Source organism: Phymastichus coffea, unplaced genomic scaffold (genome assembly GCF_024137745.1).
Source record: "Phymastichus coffea isolate CEN01 unplaced genomic scaffold, Cenicafe_Pcof_1.1 PCOF00005, whole genome shotgun sequence".
Classification (NCBI taxonomy): Eukaryota; Metazoa; Arthropoda; class Insecta; order Hymenoptera; family Eulophidae; genus Phymastichus; species Phymastichus coffea.
The window spans coordinates 1,191,106-1,215,163 of NW_026706816.1; the positions used below are offsets into that span (position 1 = coordinate 1,191,106).

The window sequence follows — 24,058 nt, forward strand, 5'->3', positions numbered from 1 at the left end:
CATGGTCAGCGTTCGCGCTCTCGCCGGGCTCTCCCACCAAGCCCACTCATTAGGCGACGTGCGACAAAAGCACTAATTGGTCGCGCGTCACACGTCGGCCCAAACCTGCATAGTGCGTGCATAGACGCGCACTCTAGCATGCTCGCTAACTTTCTCTCTCTCTCTCTCTCTCTCTCTCTGTCTCTCTCTGTCTCATAGTCGCTGCGCTCTTGCTTCTTCGGGCGCTCTCAACCTTGCTCGGCAATCTTCGGCGGCTGGAAAACATAAAGGCCAGTGGTTAGGCGCAATAAATATATGCGCCCAACGCTGACCACGTCGCCATGCCGAGCGATAAGAGGGAGAGAAATAAGGAGGACAGACGAGGAGCAAGCGTACTGCTTGCTCTCGTCACAAACATCAAAATGTTTAGTGGATATATACTGTAACTGAAACCATCAAAATAACGAAACAAACGATACCGAGACGGAAAAGTTACTAGGAGAGATATATTTATATCTTAGAACGATACTAAATCCGAGGCTTGTCACACTGAATCGATATTAAGATCATGATGAAGACTTAATAAAAGCCCGAGAAAATAACTAGAAATGATAAAGATAATCAATTAGAAATTATAAACTCAAAGTAGTGTAAATGAATATGTGATTGAGTCTAAAACCCAAAAAATGATAGGTAAATGAATGACGTCGAGTACAATAATGGCATGATTAAAGCCAGCACTATAATACTTCTTGGAGGCTCTATAACAGCGCGTTATTAGGATCTGCAAACCTAAGCCACCTAGGCAATGACATGCTTGTCCGTGGGCTCGCAGGTAAACTTCACAATGGGGATATGGTAAGGAATAAATTACGCGCTAGTCCAAAATAGTGGCTGGACAGTTATCGTCAAGCGTCCATATAATCAAATAAACCTGAGTTAAAAAGACGACTCAGACGATCAAAACAGAGCGGATGAGTCGCCCGATTGCTCGACGATTGTAAAAGCAGGTATTGAATATTTTTAAAATGATTGGCAATCTAGTAACTTAAATACCAACATGAAATTATTTTTTATACATTTTTTAATCAATACCTTGTAACGGGGTGATTGCTCCGTTTCAATCCGATTATTCGTTCGGTACGCTGGCGTGTCGAGATGCGCGCGGTATTATCGAAATGCTAAAATTTAATAGTCAGAGAGCAGGAGGGGACGAGAGTCAGTCAACCAACTTGCTATTCGTTGAAAATAATAACAGCGAAATTATAATCAGTATCACATCAATAACATCATCAGTATCGCGTCAATAACATGCAGCGTTGGAGTAATCGTAGCTCTTTGTTCGCCGGGTTAGCACATGCACGCTACCGATTCTTACCGAGTACGAGGTATTAGCAATGAGAAAGGAGGCAAATTCGTTAGCGCCCGTCCTTCGTGAGCACAGTCTGCTCTCGATTTTCGCTCTCGATGGCGAAAACACCCACTCACGCTCACTCACACACACTCAGTTATCGCGAGCGCGAAAATGTCACATCTATTGTTCGAAAGATCGGCGGGCTCACTGCTTATTTCCCTTGAAGATTTTTTGTGAAGAACTCTGACTTGCTGTTAAACGGCTGAATGATCGGATAGCTAATCCTCGACTAGTTCATTTATATTCGCGCGCGTTCCGTCCCGTCTCGTACCGAATTCCCTTATTCCATTTTCCCCAACCAGTAGGTGCTGCCCTCGCAGGTAGCCGCATGGTTGGGGTGGTAGCGCTAATAGGACGTTTACCGTCACAACCTATAATTTTTTAATTTTTAAATATTATATAACCAAAAGATATTTTGAACTAATATGCGCTATGCTAACTTCTTTGATCATTGCTAGATGCTCAGCTAAGCCGGTGTCAAGGGAGCGTTTGCGAGTACGGTCAATCATTACAATATAATAGACCGTCTGCTTACACTTGACAACGGCGTTTGAGCTAAACGAATTTTTTAAACTATTGTAAACAACTATTTACGTCTTCGTACAGATATTGTTCCGACAGAACCTGATTATAGGATATTTAAAAATCTGCAAAGTTGTACGGTTAGCCGATTTATTGATTACAGATAAAATAATACTATTTTACGTTAAAAGCAATATCGCGAACCGTATATTGATTATTCTAACCACTTTCTTCAATAATGTATTAGAGTAGTTGTGTAACATAGTACTTTCACCGACTAAATGATTACCGTGCTACTTGGCAGAATATTAATAAATAAATAATTATCGTTAAGACCATAACTACCAACACGTTTTCAGTCTCACTTAGAAATTCAATTATGGGATACATAACACGTTTCAATGAATTAGCCATTGGAATAATTATTTTTCTTATGGTTGGACGCCAGGCACTACTAATTATTAATTATTGATAATTAATACCTTGGGGAGTGCCACCCTGTATCATTACACAGGACTGCAAAATAGAGAGTCGTCACTGTTCTTTTACAACTTACGGTCATTTCCGAAGCAATTTTTGGCGTAGAATTAGAATCCGTCGTCATAATTGCTTCATCACGTCAGGTTTTTGAGTAATCGTCCCCTAAAGGTCGAAAAAACACGTTTTTTGGCCATAGTCAAGGCTTGATTACATCGTGAGTTTATATTCTTTTCAAAAACGGTTGACGGCATCTTAAAGAAGCACTCTTACCCTTCAAAACCCATTTTTCAAATTTAAGATATCATTTTTTTTCATCAAGATATCATCAATGGAAATTTGCCATTTTTGAGGTTTCACCATGAGCTTAAAAATTCGGCCAATTGTCCTGGAAGAATACGATATATTTCTTAGTTTTTTTTTTATAATGATTCTAGAATCATTATCCAAAAAATAATGTTTCGTCGAAAACTGTGCATAAAATACGAAAATTTCGTTTTAAAATGGAGTTGAGGGGTAACTTGCGGTGGTATCTTTCACCCTCTAAGTAGTTTATTCGGCAGAACAAAAGTATACATGTGTTTCGCTTTTTTGAGCGTCATAGAACATGAAATAACCAGCATAATCTGCGATTAACAGCTGCTTATATTGTATTAATAACATTAAGTTCACCCTCGATATAATAGATAATAGGAAAACCCCGGAACACGTCAATATGGTTTTATCATTTTCTACTAGACTATCATTTTTAAAATTTTTTTAACATAACTTTTTAATTTTGTAAGGTAAAAATACACTTAAAATACAGCTTTTCTTTTATACAACGTAGGGGTTGCAATATCTGGGGATCAAATTGATGTGTGTCTGGTACTTTTTTTATAAGTATCTTGTGTTTTTTTGTTTCACAAAAAAATATTCGTTACAACTGCAGATATTGCTATAGAACTGTTTTTGGGGCTGTTTTTTGGGGGTGGATTTCATCCCTTAGATAGCTTTTTCCGCCGATAAAAAAAAATACTGGTCTTTTATTTTTTTACGAACTATAACATATCTCAATTGCAGAAAAATCGGAGACGGAGGGTTGGGGTGGTTCCCTTGTAAGTGACTGTTTTGGTTGATCATTTATAAAAGAAATAAAATCAAGAACATTATTGCAAAACATAGCACATTTTATAACATCTGAGGAAATGTTAGCTTTAGTAGTAATAAATGAAAATTGTTTTTAATCGAAGAATAAATCTACAGAATGTGACGCTTCAGCTAGCTTTGACTTCAAACCCTCTTTTCCAATTTTTCTACTATTTGAAGCTGCACGTAGATTTGAAGCAATACTAATAACTGATTTATCACTGAAACTGAAATCTACCTTCATGTTTTGCAAATCGTTGACTGAAACTAAAGGTAAAGATTTTTTTTCATTCTTTTTACCAATTATAACTTGCATTCGTTCTTATCCATTGCACTGAGTCAAACTTATTTCTAAGCTACCTGATTCAGATACTTTATCCTTTAAAATAGATGAAATATTTTGGCTTTGGTTTATTTGTAATGTATCTCGCAAAGAATTTGTTAATGTTTTCACTTTTAAAGTATCATTGCAGATATACGGTATTCCTCTTCCTATTAAAGATGTGACAAAATTTTCCCCTTTTATCACCAATTCTTTTGCGGGGTAAGTGAGGCACTTTCGCTCAAGGTAATTGAGGGAGGAAAGAGAGAGGAGGTCAATAAATAAATTATGCAATGACAGAAATCATATTAAACTTAACCCATTATTATTAATAATTATTCACACTAAACATACGCGCGCATAACATAATCTAAATTATTGACCAACTAACTACAATATAGAACAGTAAACTACTTAAAATAATCACAAATAAATATTTCGCATTTCATCCTAATACCTAATCGCGCACTTAACCTATTACAAACTTACTTAAAAATTACGCGAACCTATACCGGATGAATTGCCCGGCACGTGGGCGCCTGGACAATTCACCGGTCGCAATTTACACTACTACGAATTAAACTTAAGCGCGAACCTTTAGATAGCCGGCACGTGGATGCCTGGCTATCCTATTCAACGCGCACCGGCCGTCGTATCACCAGAGAGAGAGAGAGAGAGAGAGAGAGTGTAGAGAGAAAGAAGAAAAGAAGGCTTGACCTTCGTTCACCGCTTCTAGCAACGTCGTGGATCCCGGGCGATGTGCTGCCGCAGGAAGTACCGGTCGTCGTCGCTGGTCAGATCGTTGCTAGCTGCTGGCTGCTATCGCTGACCAGGTATTCACAGGCGACGTTGACTCTCCTTGCAGGGGTGAGCTGGCTGCGGTCGCAGCCAAAGCTGTTGCCGGTAGGGTTGACCTTCCTTCCAGCTATCCCAAACTGCACTCTCTAGCAGGACTACTGCACTCTAGTAGGACTAGGCTTCGACTCCCACACGCACTAATTCTTGCGCTCGTCTTGCAGCCGCTCAGCGGCGCTCGCTCCTCTCCCTACCTTGACCTATTAGTTAGGCGACACGCGACGCGCCGCTTATCGGTCATGTGTTGCGCGCCTGCCAATCCCTGCATGGGCCTAATACTCTCTCTCTCTCTCTTTCTCACTCTCTCTCCGCGCTTTTCATCTTTTCTTGCGCTGAACTGCGCTGCCTCGTCCTTGGCGCTGAAACAAAAAGGCTAAGTGTTAGGCGCATACTTTAATGCGCTTAACGTTGGCCAACACGCCTTGCCGAGTGGAGGAGGGAGAACGCAGACGAGAGACCGGCACATGGCCTGCTCTCGTCACAAAGAGAAACATAAACTGCAACGCTTCTCAACAGACTTTTGACTTTGACACATCTATAATAAAAAATAAATTTAAAGTTACATGATTAAAATAAACTAAATATATTTTTTAAAATTTGCAAATCTTGTTTGTTTTATATAATAAATCACAGTATAAATCACTGTATCAATTATTTTAAAAAAATTAACGAAAAATATTAAACAATAATAGTTATAAAACTTTTGAAATATAAACATGTAAATGTAAAAAATATACATATATACATATAAATTTTATTAAATTTCTATATTATTTTCGAAATTATTGATTTTTACCTGAGTAATGAATTTAATAATATTTACTGGTTGACTTCGAGCTACTATTTTGCATACTGTACAATTATATTGTTGCATATTGCTTTTAAACCTTGTATGAACACATAAGAACCCAGATAAATCAGGTAATTTTTGTAACTTTTTATTATTTTGCTTAACTTATAGAAGAAATCTCTGAAACAAAATTATACCAAACGTTGAACTTTTATGCTACTGCTTTAGAATCATGTTCTAAAGAATTAGACTCAATGTGTTTTTCTAAATTATACCCATATAAAAAATATAGGAAATATAAAGAACGATATCTTAAACTAAGAGAATCTGATTTTACTAAAAGTAAATTAACTTCAATATATTCACGATTTCGATTTAATAATCAATACCTATTAAATTTGTTACATAATCATAACTGCTGAGAAATTAATGCTGAAATATTTCATAAATTGATCATAGTGAATCCATATTTTAAATGGGAAGCTGCGGATTTATTACAACATATAAATATGATAAACTTGAATCTAATATCAATAGTATTTTTACTCGTTTATAAAACACTGAAACATACTAGAAACAACCAAGAAATAAATTAAATGATTAAATGTTATGATAAGAGAGTACGGATCAGCAATATCTTTTAATACTTTCAGTCCTGCTGAGTGAATGTGGCCAGATCTAGGAAAATACATACGCAAAATAAATGATATAAATATTCAAAGTGATATACGTACTTTAGTTTCTCGGGATTCAACTTCTACCTCAAGATTTATTAAGAAGAAATTTTAAGTGATGTTGCAATATATTTAATCTTTAGCTACTCCAATAAGTTCAACTACAAATTATTTTTATGTCAGAAAATATCACGGCAGAGGAGTATCATATTTTCATGGTTTATTTTGGATTAAAGACGCACCATACTAGAGTCATAGCTGGTGACGAATCATGGGCTTATTGTTACAAAGTCGAAACTAAAGCCCAATCGTCCCAATGAAAGACTTCAGAACAGCCAAGACCGGAAAAAATACGTCAAGTTCGACCAAATGTCAAGAAAAACGTTCGGAATCGTGGGAAAACAATTCATGGATTTTGCATCACGATAATGCACCTGCTCACTCATCGTTGCTTATGTCGAACTTTTTGGCCAAAAACAAAACCACGATCACGCCTCAGGCACCGTATTCACCGGATATGGCTCCCTGCGACTTTTTCCTGTTCCTAAAACTGAAGAAATACATGAAAGAATGAAGGTTGGGAACGATTGAGGAGATAAAGAAAAAATCGCTGGAAGAACTCAAGGCTATACCAGAAAGTGCTCACCAGAAGTGCTTCGAGGATTGGAAAAAACGTTGGTACAAGTGTATTATATCTGAAGGGGATTACTTTGAATGGAATAACATAAATATTGATGAATAAATAAATATTGTTTCATAAAAATAAAAAATTCTCCTTACTTTTTGAACACAACTCGTATTATCAAATAACGATCTCGGAAAATACTTCATATTTATTTATTAAAATTTTAACACTAATTGAACACAAAAATAAAAAGTTCATGGATTATTCCATGTACATTTGTAATTGCCTAAAGAGGTAAACAAGTTACCTGTACATAGGCTGGATACATAAACAAAACTTACATACTACGGACAACATATATAGAATACATATATTTAAATTTTTAACAGTTTTATAATATTGTTATCTACTAATCAGATATTATCTCGCTTACTTATATTCAGCAGTATTGTACTGCTGTTATAAGCAAACTTAATTTAGTTATAACCTGCTTGGTTATTGCCAATGTAATTTATATCCCTGTACGTCATTCTCATATCGTTAATTTGTGTGATCGGCATACCTGGTGCTGGTTGTGCTATCCTGGTTAGAGCCTTGATGTTATTTTTTTCGGCTATTTTGTCTATTCTGTCAAATACTGTTTCAATAGATTTGTATGCCGGACTATTAGATGCAGGTTCTGTATCTATTTGAACATGTAAGGCTCGTACATATGTCTTGAGACTCTTGTCCATTTGTTGTGTGTGTTGGTATACTTGCTGTAGTGGTTCTATTTCATTTATTCATGATTTTATAAAGTCATTTGGCAAATTCACTATGATTTCGAATTCTTTTTTAGTTTTTGATTGAATTTTTTTGTAATTGTATTTTGTTGTTCTAGGATGCCATCTTTTGTTACTCAGATTACAGTTTCCTTGCACACAAATACAATTTCTTACATATAAGATTTTTTTTTGGATATCTGTATCCTCGTGGACTTTCGATGTAGGATACCGATTTAGATACCGCGTTTTCAGTATTCGATTCAAATCTTTGCACTTAATTTTTGCTTCAATAATTTTTTCTATACTAGTATGTACTTTTTCAATTTGTTTTTTATATTTTCTTTTTGCTCCCCTTTATATCCTTTAGCTCTGTTGATAATTTATTAAAAATTTTGGTTGCTTCTAGATAACTATTTTTATCGCTAATTCTTTTGCTGAATTTAGGTAGATGTATGGGTTTATTTATTATTATATTTTTCGTTTTCATGTAAGTATTATGTAGGCTATCGTAATGGTAATTTATTGCTTCTAGTTGGAACAATTTGATTGATTATAAGAATATTTTCTGCATTTGAAAAACTATATTTCTTTATAACTTTTAATATTTCGTTCTGTATTCGTTGTATCAGAATTAGATTATTTGCATATACTCTACTTCAAGTAATTATTCCATATTTGACAGTATTATGAAAGAAAGCATAATATATTATCATAAGTGTCTTTGAATACATAATATTTTTCAATTTTACAAATTTAAAATCAAATGCTTTGTTTTATTTATTAAATATTTAATATATTTATCCCATTTCATATCGTAATCAAATATAATACCTTGATACTTGTTCTATGTTACTCTATTTAATGTATTATTATTTATTTTAAAGTCTATTATTTTAGGCACGCTATCACAGTAGTTTCCAAAAATCATATATACGGTTTTGTTTATTTTTAGTGATAATTTTTTTAATGCTAATTAATCAGCTAGCTTTTGTAAATTATTATTTACTGGATCAGCTGATTTAGTCCATGTATTATTACTTGTGATGATTACAATGTCATCGACATATGATATTATTTCTATGTCCAGCATGTCTTCCAATAGATCATTATCATATAAAATGAAAAATAGTGGTCCTAATATTGTTCCTTGTAGAACTCCAGTGGTAATTATTTTCATATGGCTCATGTGATTATTAATTTTAACAAGTTGATATCTATTTGAAAAAGTAGCTTTTCATTAGTTCCAGAGCATGTCCTTTTATTCCATGTCTCAACAATTTATCCAGCAGGATTGGTTTAGATAGATCTAGAAAAGTAGCAATAATAGGTCTACTTTTGTCTAGGTCCCTGTATATAATATCAGACTTGTAATGCAATGCATCATTTGTACCCCTATTTTTTACAAATTTAAATTGTTTATTTGATATTATTTTGTGTTCGATATGTTTTGCAACAAAAGAAAAAATTCTTTTGTAAGTAATTTTTTCTAGTATTATTGCAATGTTCGATATTAGCGATATAGACCTACATTTTGATACGTCAAATTTCACTCCTGCTTTATAAATCGGAACCACTTCTGTGGTTTTAAGTTGATCTGGCCAGATTGCTTTTTCTATGCATAATTTAAATATGGATTTTAAAGATTCTTTTATATAATGTATAATACTTTTCAATGTACTTATATTTATTTCATCAACTCCACCTGCCTTGTTTCTCATTTTCATAAAAATTTTTTCAATTTTCTCACTATTTGTATTAGATAAATATATAGATGCCATATTTCTTTTTGGTACGTGTAGGTTTTTATTATTTTGTTTTTAGATTTTCGAGCTAAGCTCTAGTCTCATTTTACAAAAATAGTTATTCATATGATGTGCTATTTCTGATTCGGTTTTCATCTCTATATTATTATGTTTTATTATTATGCAGTCGTTTCCTTTTTACTGTTTTTTTCTAATTTAGTATTTATTAAGTTTATTAGATTTTTTTAGGTTGTGAATATTACATTAAACTTTTTGTTTTTCTATTTTCATTTTGGCATCTTTTATTACTTTATCTAGAGTTTTAGTATATTTTTATATTTGCCCTTAAGTATCGTGCTTTTTGGATTTTTTTCCCTAAGTTATTTTTAGTTATTTTTTTTATATGTCATGGTAGTCTTAGTTATCCAATTTTTTTCTATTTAGATTTTTGTCATTTTTATTGCTGTTTGTATTCTTTATTACTGCATTGTCTGCACATGTTTTTATCAAAGCTAATAATTTTTTCAGGACAGTGTTTGTGTGATATTTTTGGGCATTTCTTTTTAACTTATTGTACTTTATTGATAGATTATTTGTTTCTTTCACCATTTTAGATTCTATTTTATGTATTGTGATGAAAATTGGGTAATGATCATTAAAAATGTTCTTGACTTTATGTGCAGTATATTTAATACATGTGTTTTTAATAAAAAAGTTATCTATAACTTCTTCCAATACTATCATTAGCAGGTCTTGTTATTCCCAAAAAGCAAGGAATGTACTCATATTCGAGTAAGTTTTTCATGTGTTCTTGCTCTACAATTGTATCGAAATTTATCTTATTGACTTTATTAAAAATATCTATATTAAAATCTCCAACAATGCAGTGATTCTTTGTATTATTTTACGACTCAAGCGTAAGTTAATTTAGGACTTTGGATAACTCGGTGAAGTGCTGCTCGCCATTGAGAAGTAGGTGATTGAACCCATAGTTCGTTGCAGATGTGATTCGCCTGGACGTGTGAATCCATTGCCGCCGTTTATCAACTGTCGTAATGAACCGCGCTGACCATTCGCCATTTTGACCGACATGTACACTAATAAGGGAATAAAGGAAAGTGAAGTGTAACCGATATCTGTTATTTATGCCTCGTTGACTTATTCCTCCTTGCATGCTGATTTTATTTTCAGCCGCGGAAGGTTTGTAGCGAGGATTTTTTATTTATTAGTTCCAAACGTTAGGTGACATGCGCTAACTATCGAACCCTCGACCGGAGACGAGGAGTTGTTTCCTGAGCTGCCGGTATTTCGAGGACGTGGAGAGAACAGAGAGCACTAACCATTGATTGTTGGAGCGGGCTGAAAAAAAGTTATCGGTATGACTGTGCGCAGTCGCACAGTGGGCAGATAAACCTACGCGCCGATTTCCAACTTTATCCCCGATGATCGCCGTAACCAAGAAACGGCGGTCTGGCGCCCTTATCATCGGTCGGAGGAAACGATCCAAACAGGCATTGTGGCGAAAATATTTCATGGGCGCGGCTTAGACCCCCCAAAATTCCCCGCCATGATGTTGTCATTATTATTTTTCTTCTTTATGATAATTTTAGGTATTCTCTTACTGATTTTTGTCTGATTACTTGCCACGACACAAGCATAGGTTAGTTTATTTGTCTTTGTTATTGACATTAAATTTTTTTTTCTAGTTCCATTTTCTCTATTCATAGTTCAGTTTTCTTACGTACTAGATCATTTTTTTCCATTAATACGGTGTTCAAATTTTTTAATAAATTGTTTTCAATTTTTATAATTTTAAATTCAGATTTATGATGATAAAAAGTTTGTTCATTTCTATTATCTCCTTGCTTACCTCTGCAATTTCATCAATAATAATTTTGCTTTTTATTACTTCTACTTTTTTTAATTTTATTTATGCTATGAGTAGCTTTGTTTTTTCACTCTGCAATTCGTGGCATGATTTTGAAGTTAGATTTATAGGTGCATAAATCAGGACATATCCCTCTTGGCATCAAGCAATTTTCGTTTGAAGTATTTTTTGTTAACTAGAAACGTAGAATTTTTAACTTATCTCACTGTATTTCCTAAAAATTTAAAGGTTCGATGAAATTAATCATATATTGATTTTAATGACACATGACAACAATACATTCGCATCAGGTGTTACTTTATGAGTGTAGCTTGCTTGAATAAAAAGTTTTAAATAAATTTTCGGTTTTATCACATAAATTACGTACGCGTATTATTGAGGATTTATTATAATGGAAAAAAATAGTAAAGTCTACCATTACTTTTTATATATAAAAATATAGACCAAATATACAAATAATATAATTATTATTATTCGTATATTTCCACGAATAGGAATAACAATAATACTTATTTGTACATTTAAATTATGTAGATTGAACTCAATCAATTTTATTCTCTAATTTATTTTGATATTGATATTACTACATGTGTAATATATATTTCAGCTGCTGCTTTGAGGGGAGTTGCAATTCAAAGGGGACGAATAGGTACAACAAGAACAGCCTTTCCTACAACTGCTGCAGCTTTGGCTTTAACTCGGAATCCAAACTCCATTACAGCAGCAGCAGCCGCTACCTCTTTACATCCTTTTACACCAACGTAAGATTTATTATTATTCGCTTAATTCTTCTTATAAACATTGTAACGGGGTGGGTTAACTAATACAAAGGGATTTATTGACGAACAAACTACCACGATGGCAGAGTTAACCGCCGCTTCGTTAAATACGTATAGTTACACGTGTATTCACCTTTACGTTTCATACTTTCGTTTCAGTGTCTTCTTTCCAACCGAGTTGAACTCACCTTAAGTCGCCTGACTTGTGACACTCGATCTATCTCAGGTGTGAGTGACCTAATCCTTAATCCGACTAATCCCCTAGATAAAATCGGATTAAAATTTAATCCGTGATAGATCTGTTAAACTATTAGGAAACGAAATGACGTAATACGGCGAATAAAATTAATAATGTTTAATCCTTAACTGTTATGTGGGGTAGATTTACCCCACCGAGAAGTTACGTGGCCAAAATGAGGTGTGCAAGTTAAGGGTTAATTCAAATAAACTATAGTCTTTTACGGGCTGAAAGACTAACACACGCGAATAGAATTTACAATGATTAATAATAATACGGTGAGAGAGAGAGAGAGAGAGAGAGAGAGAATTCAAACTTTTGCCCCGAAAACTAACGCTCGGCGCGAATACAAAAAATAACGATCGCGATAGACAAAATACTCTCAATCGTATTTTGTCGCGTAATATAAGAGAAGTGCAGCTACCCTGCGGTGCAATTACGGTGATCAGCCGTAATTGTCGAAGAGAATAAACGGTGCTCCTTAAATCAGCTGCGCTGCCTCGCTTACTTCCAAATTTGCTGCTGTTTTGATGCTGCTGTGATACTGCTGCTTCTAATCACTCGCACGGAAAAATCCCAGTAAACTTTTTAATAGCGAATTGGCGAAACATTGTGCAAAAACTAATTTGGCGGTACTATTCCAGTAACAGCTGAGAATTAACTGAAAACTTTTAAACTCTCGCGCGCCCTCTCTCTTAATCGTTCGCTCTAGCATCGCTAGTGTACCGAATCGCGAACGGATTAATTAATCGAATAGACTACCGTTGCAACATATTTGTAATAATTAAACGAAAGATCTTTTTCTATGAAATCAGTTGAATATAATAACTCAAGTAGGAACGAGTCAAATATGTTAAGATATATTTTGATCACATTTTTAGAATTCAATATGGCGTATATGGTATAGCGCTGAGAAACTTACAAACGTAATTAATTCTAGGGAAAAGAATCGATATCGGTTGGTAATCTATTTTTAGAGATTTTTGAGATCATTGAACATATATCCGTTTTCAGATTTCTAAAATTCTAGATGACTGATCACGGCCAAATAGTTTATATTTAAGAATTTATTTTAACCAAACGGCTTTCGAGAAAATCATCGTTGTGTTGAAATAGTTTTCTTTTTTTTTATTTATTTCATAAGATAGATAATAAAATTCGTTGAAATTCACAAGGAGCAGATCTGTTAATTCTAAAAATTTCATAGTCGATAGAAGCAAGTTGAAGGTGATATTCCTGATATTGTTCTTCTTTTATGAATAAAAAGCTGTTTGCATTCAACAGCCTAAGGAAAGCTTCAGGATCAATTTACGAAGGTTGTATTCTTTTCATTACATTTTTTATTTTTTGTCTATTTTGGATTTTTTAGTTACTGATAAGATGTACTATAGGTTTACGTTAAATAGTTAATTTTTATATTTAATATGTGCTGTAACTTCCGTAATTTCTGAGTTCAAAACACGTTCAAAACTTTATCTTATTTTTTTCTTATTAGAATTTTGTGACGCAGATTTTCATAAATCTACGTCTCACATGCACCTGAAATCTTCAGCAACAACTCGCGTAGTTTTCGAAATAATAAAATTTAGTATGTTAAGGTAGAAAATTTTTAAGGTAAGCGGTTAGGTTTGTGTGGTTGTAAAGTTAGGAATATTCACTTTTCAGCTGAGCCTCGATAACAACCTCGCACGTGTTTCCCCTTCGACCTGTTTTGGGCAAGCTAATATATAAAATCGTCCCCTAGAAGGCGGAAGAGGAAAGCTTTCTTCTGCGATATGCTTCTGCAAAGAGATTTTTCGGCAGCATATCACCGTATTTGGTCAAGTGACTATCGTCAGTTCCAGTCGCTCGATAATGAGGTCTGTGTCACGTGCGTGGTTGATTCTTCGTTATGAGTGGAGCGTTCGTTTGCATACAACGCAATGTATATTCATCATATTAGAAAACGTGATACGTAAAATAATAAAAATAAAAGAAAAACACATCTCAGTTGTCATTTTAACGGTTTCACATAATAAAAAAAAATTATCCTTAGAAAATTCTTTTTTACCCAATAAAAGTCTATTGAGTTGAATATGAGACTGGACGTTCAACTTAGAGAATTGTCCGAATCGCTTCATTTTTTTAAATTACACTGACTTCGTTATAAACTCTCTTCCTGTGAGCTGTTAGATAACAGTGCCATTCAACTTTTATATCATATTTCTCTTTATGGTGCAATGATGGACTAGATCACACATTTGAAACTTTTTTTATAATGCAATTTTTCACCGTTACTAAAATAAATTTATTTTTCACTTTTGTGTAGAATTCAATTTCAGACATCGTAGATTTTTGCATGAAATGAACATATGCTGTATCATATGTTAACTCATAAATCGAATAGTACGATTCAACTTTCATACTTAATTGTACTTTTATGTCTATAGTAAAATATACCAACACAGCCAATGCATTGATCATTATTATAATGAAATGCATGGACAGCATTTTGTGTGATATAATTGTAGTTTTTTGAAAAATCCATGGCAAAGCTTGATATTAAATATGCAATAATATATCCAAAACTGAGTACTAATGCTTGTTTTTATATAACTCAACGAATACTTAATCCATTAACGTCCAGCCAAACACATTTTGTACACCTCTCTTCCAGCGCTCACAGTTATTGCATTTCGAGGCGAAAAAAATTGCAATAGGTGTATTCATATAGTTTAAGGTATGCTTTTCTTGGTGATACCATTCAAAAACATCACTATTACCAAAGAAAAATTTTTTTTCAAATGGAGTTTTCAAAGAGTTGCCGGCTGGGAGTTAACTTTGAACCGGTCGAGATCGTGAACGCTATGTCTGAATCTGAAGGATAAAAGATGTAGAATTCAGTATGACCAAATTAAAGATTTAAAAATGATGCCCGAAGTACAAAATTTTTGTCGAAACATTCATGAATTTTTTTCTCGAAAGCGAAGCACTTTAAAAAAGAATTTCTAAAAGGACAAATTGCTTAGAATTGGCCAAAGAATACATCTGAATGTTTTCGAGAAGTTACAATAAACTTTTTTGATTTTACAAATTGTCAATTTTGGGTTGCTACATCCGGATAGCTCTCAGGTATGTCGAGGCTAACGTAGTCTCAGGTGCCTTCGCAGTCACAAGAAACAGGAATAAAGAAATTTATGTTAAAAACAGGTGAGAGGGAGGAAACAGGGGGGAAAGACAAAGAAAAGCAAGTTAAAGAAGGAAGCATAGAGGAGGGAGAGAACAAAGGAGAAGAAAAAACACAAAGGAGAGAAGAAGTCGATAAGGAAGAGGAGGAATCGATGAAGATACCGAACGTGGATAAGAGTGAGAAGGAAGAGAGAGAACCCGTCAATTGCAGCGAGGCAGATAAGGAAGAAACCTTTATGGATAGAGAAACTACAGTTAAACGCTGGGACGAGGAGAGATTACGGGAAAAAGACGGAACGAGTGAGGCAGATAAAGAGGAGAGGATTACAAGAAAAAGAAGAAGAAACGAAATAAGTGCTGACATAGACAAATTTAAAAATGAAATGGAAAGAAAAATAAAATGCTAGAGGGGATGATAGAAAATAATCAAAAAAAGCAGGAAGGAAATGAGAATTATTGAAAGAAATTGGGAAATTAGATTTGAGAAAATTTGGGGGAAGTAATTAAGAAAGATTCTAAAATAAATAATTTACAGGAGAGGATTGATGAACTGGAAAGAGAGGGACAGAGAAACCAGTGTGGAAGAGAGGAGTTAACAGAAAAAAGGGAACTAAGGAAAAGGAATGAAGATGATGAAGATTCAAGAGCAAGGAAAGTATGTAACGAAAGGGAATACACTCAGAGGGATTTCGAGGAGGGAATACGTAGACTGCACCTAGAAAAAAAGTAGAGAAAAGAATAATAAACCCGAAAGAAGTGTGGTAGCACCAATATGGGAAGAACAGAAGATGGAAAGTTTCAAGACCAAGCCGGATAAGATGTCGGAGACGGAACGAGAATACGAAAGGAAGGAAAAGTAGCGAGGAAAAACAACATATTAGTGAGAGGAATGATGAGCTGGAGAAAAAGAAAGCGTTAGCTATATATAAAGAAGAACTGCAGATGCTCTTAAAAACCCCAATCAAGATTTACAAATCAGAAACCACTAGAGAAGGGACGGTTCTAACATTGTGTACGCTACAAGACAAGTTAGATATAATTAAAAATAGATACAAATTGAAGGGGATGGCCATTAGGATAGAAGACGACCTGACAGCAAGGGAAAGAGTAATTTAGGAGTGGATAGGCACAGTTGAGAAGAAGAAAAGGGTAAGAGGAAGAAATGCGGTAGCTGGCCATCAAAAAATAATAGTGGAGAGGACCTGGTATGAATGGATAGAGAGAGGGGGGTATGGTGAGAGTGGAAAAAAGAGGGTAACAAATGCAATAGAGGGAACAAAGGAGGGAAGAAAAGGAAGATTACAGGAATTGACTGGAATAGCGCTGGATCCAAAAACATATGGAAAGAATCGAGCATTATCAAGGAATATGACATCATTATATTACAAGAGATATGGCTAGAAGAGGAAAAAATGCAAAGTTTCATGAAAAATACAGGAGAGGAGCATAAATGGGGAGGAAAAGCGGTAGTAAAATCTAAAAGAAGAGGGAGAGCAAGCGGAGTTCTAATTGGAATTAAAAAATGGATAGCAGCAGGGGTTAAGATGAAGGAATTAAAATTTGGAGTGATTGATGAAGGAATAAGAATCTTGGATGGAAGAAGATGTGACGTAGTAGCAGTCTATATCAACGAAGAAATTAATAAAATGAGAAGAGAGCTGGTAAAAATACTAGAGGAAAGAGAAGATAAAGCAAACGGTCTACTGATAATTGGGGACTTCAACGCAAGAGTGGGGGAGGGGCAGGAAGAAGAAAGCAACGACAAGAGAAGATCACAGGACAAGATAACAAACAAGAAGGAGAGAGAATGTTAGAACTTTGTGAGGAGCTAGAGGGTTTTATAAGAAATGGAAACACTGAAGGCGACTGGGAAGGAGAGATAACATACTCGTATATTTACTCATAGAGAATTGTTGTTCTTATTTGAATAATCGCAGATATTTTAATTATAGCAGTTGCGGAATATATTTGACAAATAACTAAATTTATGTCAAATAAATGAAAAAGTACAGCAGTACGATGCACTATACGACAGATGCTGAGTTATTTAATTATAAATCAACAAAAACACTAAATAAAAGACGAAGCGATTAATGACATTGTACGCTGCAAATCGTTATGCTATGTGTCGTCGATATACTAGCTCTTTGTCAATAAATACTTTCATAGTTTCATTAAATCATATTATTCCTCTCATAGAACTATTATCAGCTCCATTGTTTAGGTTAAATATTAACAAAATTATTTTAGTTGTGAGCTCGGAGTTCAAAATGCGTTCTAGCTGTTGAAATTCTGTTGGGTAATGGAATTGTGCGGGTTCGCAAGAGGTACAGGGAGTGAAATAAGCAACACTTTCTTTTCATCAAAACATATAACGACTAAGGTTCAGCCTTTATCTGGATCCGCGATTATAATTTCCGTGCGCGTATATTAACTCTACTCCATGGTGTCGTAACTCGCGTTTCTTGCGGTATGCATCACTGCAATGACTGCCTTAAGAAAATCAGTAGGTAAACTAGAGAGGCCACAGATCAGGGGGCTTCAGATCAGAGGGGGCCTTCGATCAGTGATCGAAGTGCATGATTTATGAGATCAGCACTCTTAGATCGGGCGCAAGAGCCCTATGCCGCCGCCCCACATTGGTCTGATTTCAAGCGTTGGGAAAAAAATTTTGCTCGAGCTGCTGTTGCAAGCTAGGGACTTGGGGTTGGGCTTAAATTGAAGCTTACGACAAAACGAAGAGATTAGGCTACCGCTTTTTTGTTTATACGTACTAAGGGCAAGTCGGCAAGTACCTGAAGTCAGGCGGTTTTGCACAAAATACAAAAAAATCGAACGATTTGACTGGTTATCACGAACGGATAATTAGATGGAAAACGAAAAGTATATAATACTTCCTGGTATCATTTCTTACGTATTTTTGTCCGTAGAACACGATTCCATCGTTTAATTGCAGTTTTGACACCAAGAAATACTTTATTTTTAGCTTTTTGAAAAAAAAATCCAAAAAATCGATAAAAAATTTAAAAAAAATACTTTTATTTTACTCTTTCTACTTGGGAAAACTCCGAGAAAAATACATCTTGCACCCCGAAATTAATGTATTTTTGTCCGCTGAACACGAATTTGTACTTTATTTGAGGCTAGGAGGTGAGTAACTGCTTCATTTCTAGATTTTTTCGAAAAAAAGGGAAAAAAACGCGAAACATGATGATAAAAACTTTCGTTTTCCTCGATTTGCAACAAGAAACTCTGGGAAAAATACATCTCGCACCTCAAAATTAGTGTATTTTTGTGCACTGAACACGAATCTGTACTTTATTTGAGGCTAGGAGGTGAGTAACTGCCTCATTTTGAGCTTTTACTTGAATTTAACGAAAATATTGTTAAAAAGTTTAAAATAAATCTACGTAAATTTGTTATATTTCTATGAATTCAAGTTATTATTTTAATAAGTTTCTTCATCCACTGCATCTTTTTTCAAAGTAGGAATAAAGCTCGAACTGCGAAATTAGTATCAACTCGAGCTTGGATTCAAAAAGAAATGTAATATTTTATCTCGAAAGAAAAAAGAAATTTGCGATACACTCGAGTGGCTTTACAATTTTGAAAGGGGTAACTTCCGAAACGTTTTCTTTCACGTATATTTGAGCTTACTTAGAACGTTTTTGAACTTTGATACAAACTATAACGGTGATATAGTATATAATTGATTCTAGCGTTTTATACGAAAATAAGCGAATATCCATATAAATACATAAATAAATACAAGCAAACAAAGTTTCAATGAAATCATGAGAATGGTTGTTCGGAAAAATTATCTCATTTACTTAGTCTAGTTATTATAATATAATTTATTTGTTTAATTGCTTAATTGATTAACTTTATTTATAATAAACCAATATTTAGAATTTTTATAACATATTTTACAAAATTTGTAAAATTCATAAATCATAATATATGTTTTCTCTATAACTGAATAATCACATTTTTAACTAAATAGAATCTTAATAATACTGGCATTTTAATCATAAAAAGAAAATACACTTTGTATTCATAAAACAAAAAAACAAGTTTTGGTTGCCTTGCACTTTTAGCCGTAATATTATTTATTTAAATAAAGTAAACGTTTCATGTCTACAGTCAGTTCTTCTCTTGATTCTTCGCAAATTTCGGCTTCAGACAGTGTCACTGGATCGGATGCGATTAAGAGTCTATTAAAAATATCTCTGTTGTTTTCAGTCCTATAAAATTAATTTAATTTTTATTTAAAACGATTTAAATCAGTATAAAAATAATGTTGTAGTATATTTTTCCCTAACGTAATATTTTTTTGCATTTATGTTCTTGAATTAATTATTCGATTTTCAAACAGAACCGTTTAAAAAATAATCTATTTCTTTTTGTAAAAAATTCTACTTCTCTAGAATCAATCTATTTCTTTCGATAAAAAAACCATGCACACTTAAGTACCTTGATGATCTGCGACTGAAGTGGGCTCTGTATTCTTTGATCAGTTTGTTGCAACTCTCCTGGGCTTCTTCAGAGTACATACCGATTGGCAGATCAAATTGATCAATTATACAGTGACTGTGTATTAGAATAGCGTGCAAGGCGGGTGGTATGTAATACCAGCTGTACTTTTCCTTGTAGATATTGGCTGCTGTATCACAGTAATTTTTGTAAGCAGTAATACGGACTCTTTTTTTTGAATTAAGAACTCCCAAGATAACATAGAACATTTTCAGCAATTGTGCATCAAATCCTAAACAAACAATTAAAATGATATACATTTAATTTTGAGCACATTTGACATGAAAGTAAAATGTGTACTAAAGTTTTGAATATAGCTATACTATACTACAGATACTAACTTATTATATTGCTACAATATATATATATTTTTTGGTCAGAATAATGAATATGTATTTAAAATTTTACAACAAGAATAATTAATATTAATAGAAAATAAATTAATCTGATAAATTTTTCCCATACCTGTTATACGAGCAACTTCTTTATGGTTTCTAAAGAAAATTCTGGCAGTATTGCCGTCATTCGAGCTACCACAACCTTGCTTGGGTTGATCCACATCAAGATTGAGTGAACGTTTTAACTTTTTGTATAGCTTTTTGGCGTAGTCGAACTTTTTCTTGATCTTCGCTTTTAACCTACATACATATTAATACTTAAATTTATAATCAAGATTATTATTATTATTTTAAACAACAATAATTGTTTAACGCACTTGCCACTTTTTTATGATTAAACGATATGAGATGTGTAAAACACAATCAAGCAATCTTATCCAGGCGTGTAAAATAGGTAAACCCAATTGTAAAGACTCATCGTCTACATGTTGAGTCCCACATTTGTCCAAATTATTTAAAAATGAGATGGTTAATCCACAAATGTTGCAAGCCATACTAGATGTGCCTGTAATATAATTACGAACCTAAAATTTGTTATTATAAATTAATATCCTTGAAATTATAGATATATAAATCGTTTAAACTGCAATAATATGCCTCAATTTTTATATGACAAACGCACGCAATAATTTATTTTTAATGTATCAATTTTATCTTCCTTACTCACCTTTCCATCAATCATAGATATTACAATTTTGTACGAAACTGTGTATCCCGGTAAAACTAAATTCTGTAAGTTGCGGATCTGTTCATCCAAATACTGTTTTTCACAAAGTGTAGTTTCTCGTGTTTCTTTAACAAATTCAAGTTTCACCGGTCTACACAAACGAGTGCTGTTTGGTGTTTGGTTTATCCATACTTGCTCACCTTTCACTTCGCCTAAAGCCAATGGAACAATTGATGTAAATAATACGTGGTCATCACAATGATTTTCATCAACCCACTTTTGCCGATGTGGCTCAACTCTTGTTCCATCATAGCCAGCTTTTAGTATGAGCTCCAATTTAACATTATCAAGCGCATCAAACTCTGCGCGATTCGGCATATCAATACTTAAAGTGCGTAGCAGTCGTATGGTGGTATGGTTTAGCAAATCTTGTAGTGGGACTTCACACTTTTTCTCAGTTGCAAAAATGTTTTGGGGATAAAAATTTTGTTTTTCTTGCAACACCTATTAAAATTAATTATAAAAGTGATTGATTTAGTAATAAGGAAAATATCAATTTAGCAGTAGCTTTCTTCTTTAAAATCGGACAGAATTTTAAATTTAAAATACATTAGCACAATTGAGTTTAAGATATTATTGTGTCCAAAATACTTTTAGAAAAGAAAGCTCGAGTAACAAAGTTTTTGAATGGCAAAATTAAAATATTTTATGTTAGAATATCTTGCACATACTATCATAGTACTACTGTGGGCAAAAAGTAAGGTGAATTTTCAATTTAAACTTCGCGGGCTTAACATTTCGGGCTAGTTCTTTTTTTCTTGAGTTGGTAGGACTGCGAATGACATCTGGGACAAATTTCATGTCAATGTCATCATCAGTAATATATTTACGCTTGTGTTTACCAAACGACCAAGAGTGCATGTTTCGATTTTTACAATGTCTGATTTAATTGAGCAAAGAAGTGCCATCAAATTTTGTTTGCGGAATGAAATTTCGGCTGCGGAAACGTTGAGGATGTTGCGGAAGGCCTTTGGTGATTCTACCATATCGCAGAAAAATGTTTATAAGTGGTACAAAGACTTCAAAGAGGGTCGAGAACGTGTTGATGACTTGGAGCGCTCCGGACGACCATCGACGTCAACAGATGACCAACACGTCAATAAAGTGAAGGAATTAGTGCTCGAAAATCGTCGGTTGACTGTTAGAGACCTTACTGATATGATCGGAATATCAGAAGGATCTGTGAAAACAATTTTGAAAGACCATTTGGGCCTACGAAAAGTCAAATCTCGTTTGGTACCCAAAACGCTCAATTTCTTGCAAAAAAGTCGCCGCGTTGATGTGTGTGAAACAATGCTTTCTGACTATCAGGACAAGCTCAAATACATGATTACGGGAGATGAGACTTGGATTTATGCTTACGACCCTGAAACAACCGACCAATCAAGCGAATATCGTGCTAAAGGCGAGGCCAGACCGAAAAGAGCACGTCAAAGTCGTTCAAAAATCAAGGTCATGATGACAGTTTTCTTCGATTTTCGTGGTGTGGTGCACTATGAATTCCTTCCACCCGGCCAAACTGTTAATAAGGAATATTATTTGAGCGTTATGCGTCGTTTACGTGAAGCAATTCGTCTAAAAAGACCAGAATTATGGGCCAACAACTCTTGGTTTTTGCATCACGATAATGCACCATCTCACACTGCACTCGTTCTTCGTGACCATTTCGCCAAAAATTCGACGCATATCGTTCCGCAACCACCGTATTCGCCTGATTTGGCTCCGTGTGACTTCTGGCTATTCCCAAAACTCAAGAAACCACTCCGGGGAACGCGTTTCGAGTCGATTGAGGAGATAAGAGCTGAATCGAAGAAGGCGCTGATGGCTATACCGGAAAGGGACTATTTGGCATGTTTCGAGGATTGGAAAAAACGTTGGCATAAGTGTATTTTATCGGGAGGGGATTACTTCGAAGGGGATGACATTGATGTAGAAGAATAAATAAAGATTTTTCATTTTACAAACAAATTCACCTTACTTTTTGCCCACAGTAGTAGCTATCATACATTTGTATTTACTTGAAAAGAGATTACTTAAACGAATGATTAAATAAAATAATAAATTGATGCCTAAAATAGTTGTACGAATCAATGAGTTTTTACGCATGAATAAACTTAAATGTTCAAAAAATTATTTAAAAAGGCTTAACTTTCTAAATGACAGTGTTTATGAAGCAGTAATAAAAAATGTTAGTTAATACATATGTATTTTCAAAGAATTTTTGATTTAAAAATAAAAGAAAACAAGTTTTGAATAAATCGTAGTAATAATTGATATTTATATCATAAAAATATATTTCAATAAAAAAAATATCTATGCTACTATAGCGAAAGAGAGGGGAACAAGTGTGAACGCGCGCGTAATACGTCTGTAGAGATACAAAGGCTAACACATGAACAGTATGACGTAATAAACAATATACAAGAAAATTTTACGCCCCGACTTGCATTATATACGCACTGTATTTTTTACCTCCCGTTAGCACGCGTTATCTCTCTCTTTCTTTAATGAGCATACAGTAGGAATATCAGTAGATATACATACAAAGAATATATACTTTGTGAAAAATTCTTAGATTTCGTCGAGCTTCTTAAAGAAATATACTATTTAATATCACAAAAAAATGTATGAATAATTTTCAAATTTCAAAGAAGTTTGTAACCTAAAGGTTCTCAGTAAAAGTCACTGAGTGCTTTGACGAAACATAAATTATCTGATTGTAATCGAATGATAAGAGTTAAGATAGAAAACCATCTATATATAAGATATTTACCTTGTGGTAGCCGGGTACAGTTTTTGAATCGACAGACTTTAATTTTGATTGTAAAGTCTTAAATCCATTTTTTGTCAACTTTGCGTTCGATATCAGACTCACAGTTTCTTCAGTTGACAATGATTGGTCGAATTTGGTCCCTTTGATTTTTTCCAGTAACTGACTTGATCTCTCTGGATCAAGTATTATGTCCAAGAGCTTGGCACCATTGATGTTACCGTCTTCAATTAATTTATCCTTACACCCAGCAACGAAAAAATTT

The 24,058-nt window shown here is 34.1% G+C and overlaps 1 protein-coding gene across 2 annotated transcripts in view; it reads left to right on the top strand.

The window, feature by feature from the left end:
* The window catches only part of LOC131667681 (RNA binding protein fox-1 homolog 2), a 796,162-nt gene that overhangs the window by 548,891 nt on the left and 223,213 nt on the right, over window positions 1-24,058 (top strand). For both annotated transcript variants that reach the window (XM_058941279.1, XM_058941288.1), the window contains one exon: window positions 11,788-11,941. In XM_058941279.1, the coding sequence (XP_058797262.1) occupies window positions 11,788-11,941 (154 nt within the window). The remainder of the gene's footprint in view (window positions 1-11,787; window positions 11,942-24,058) is intronic.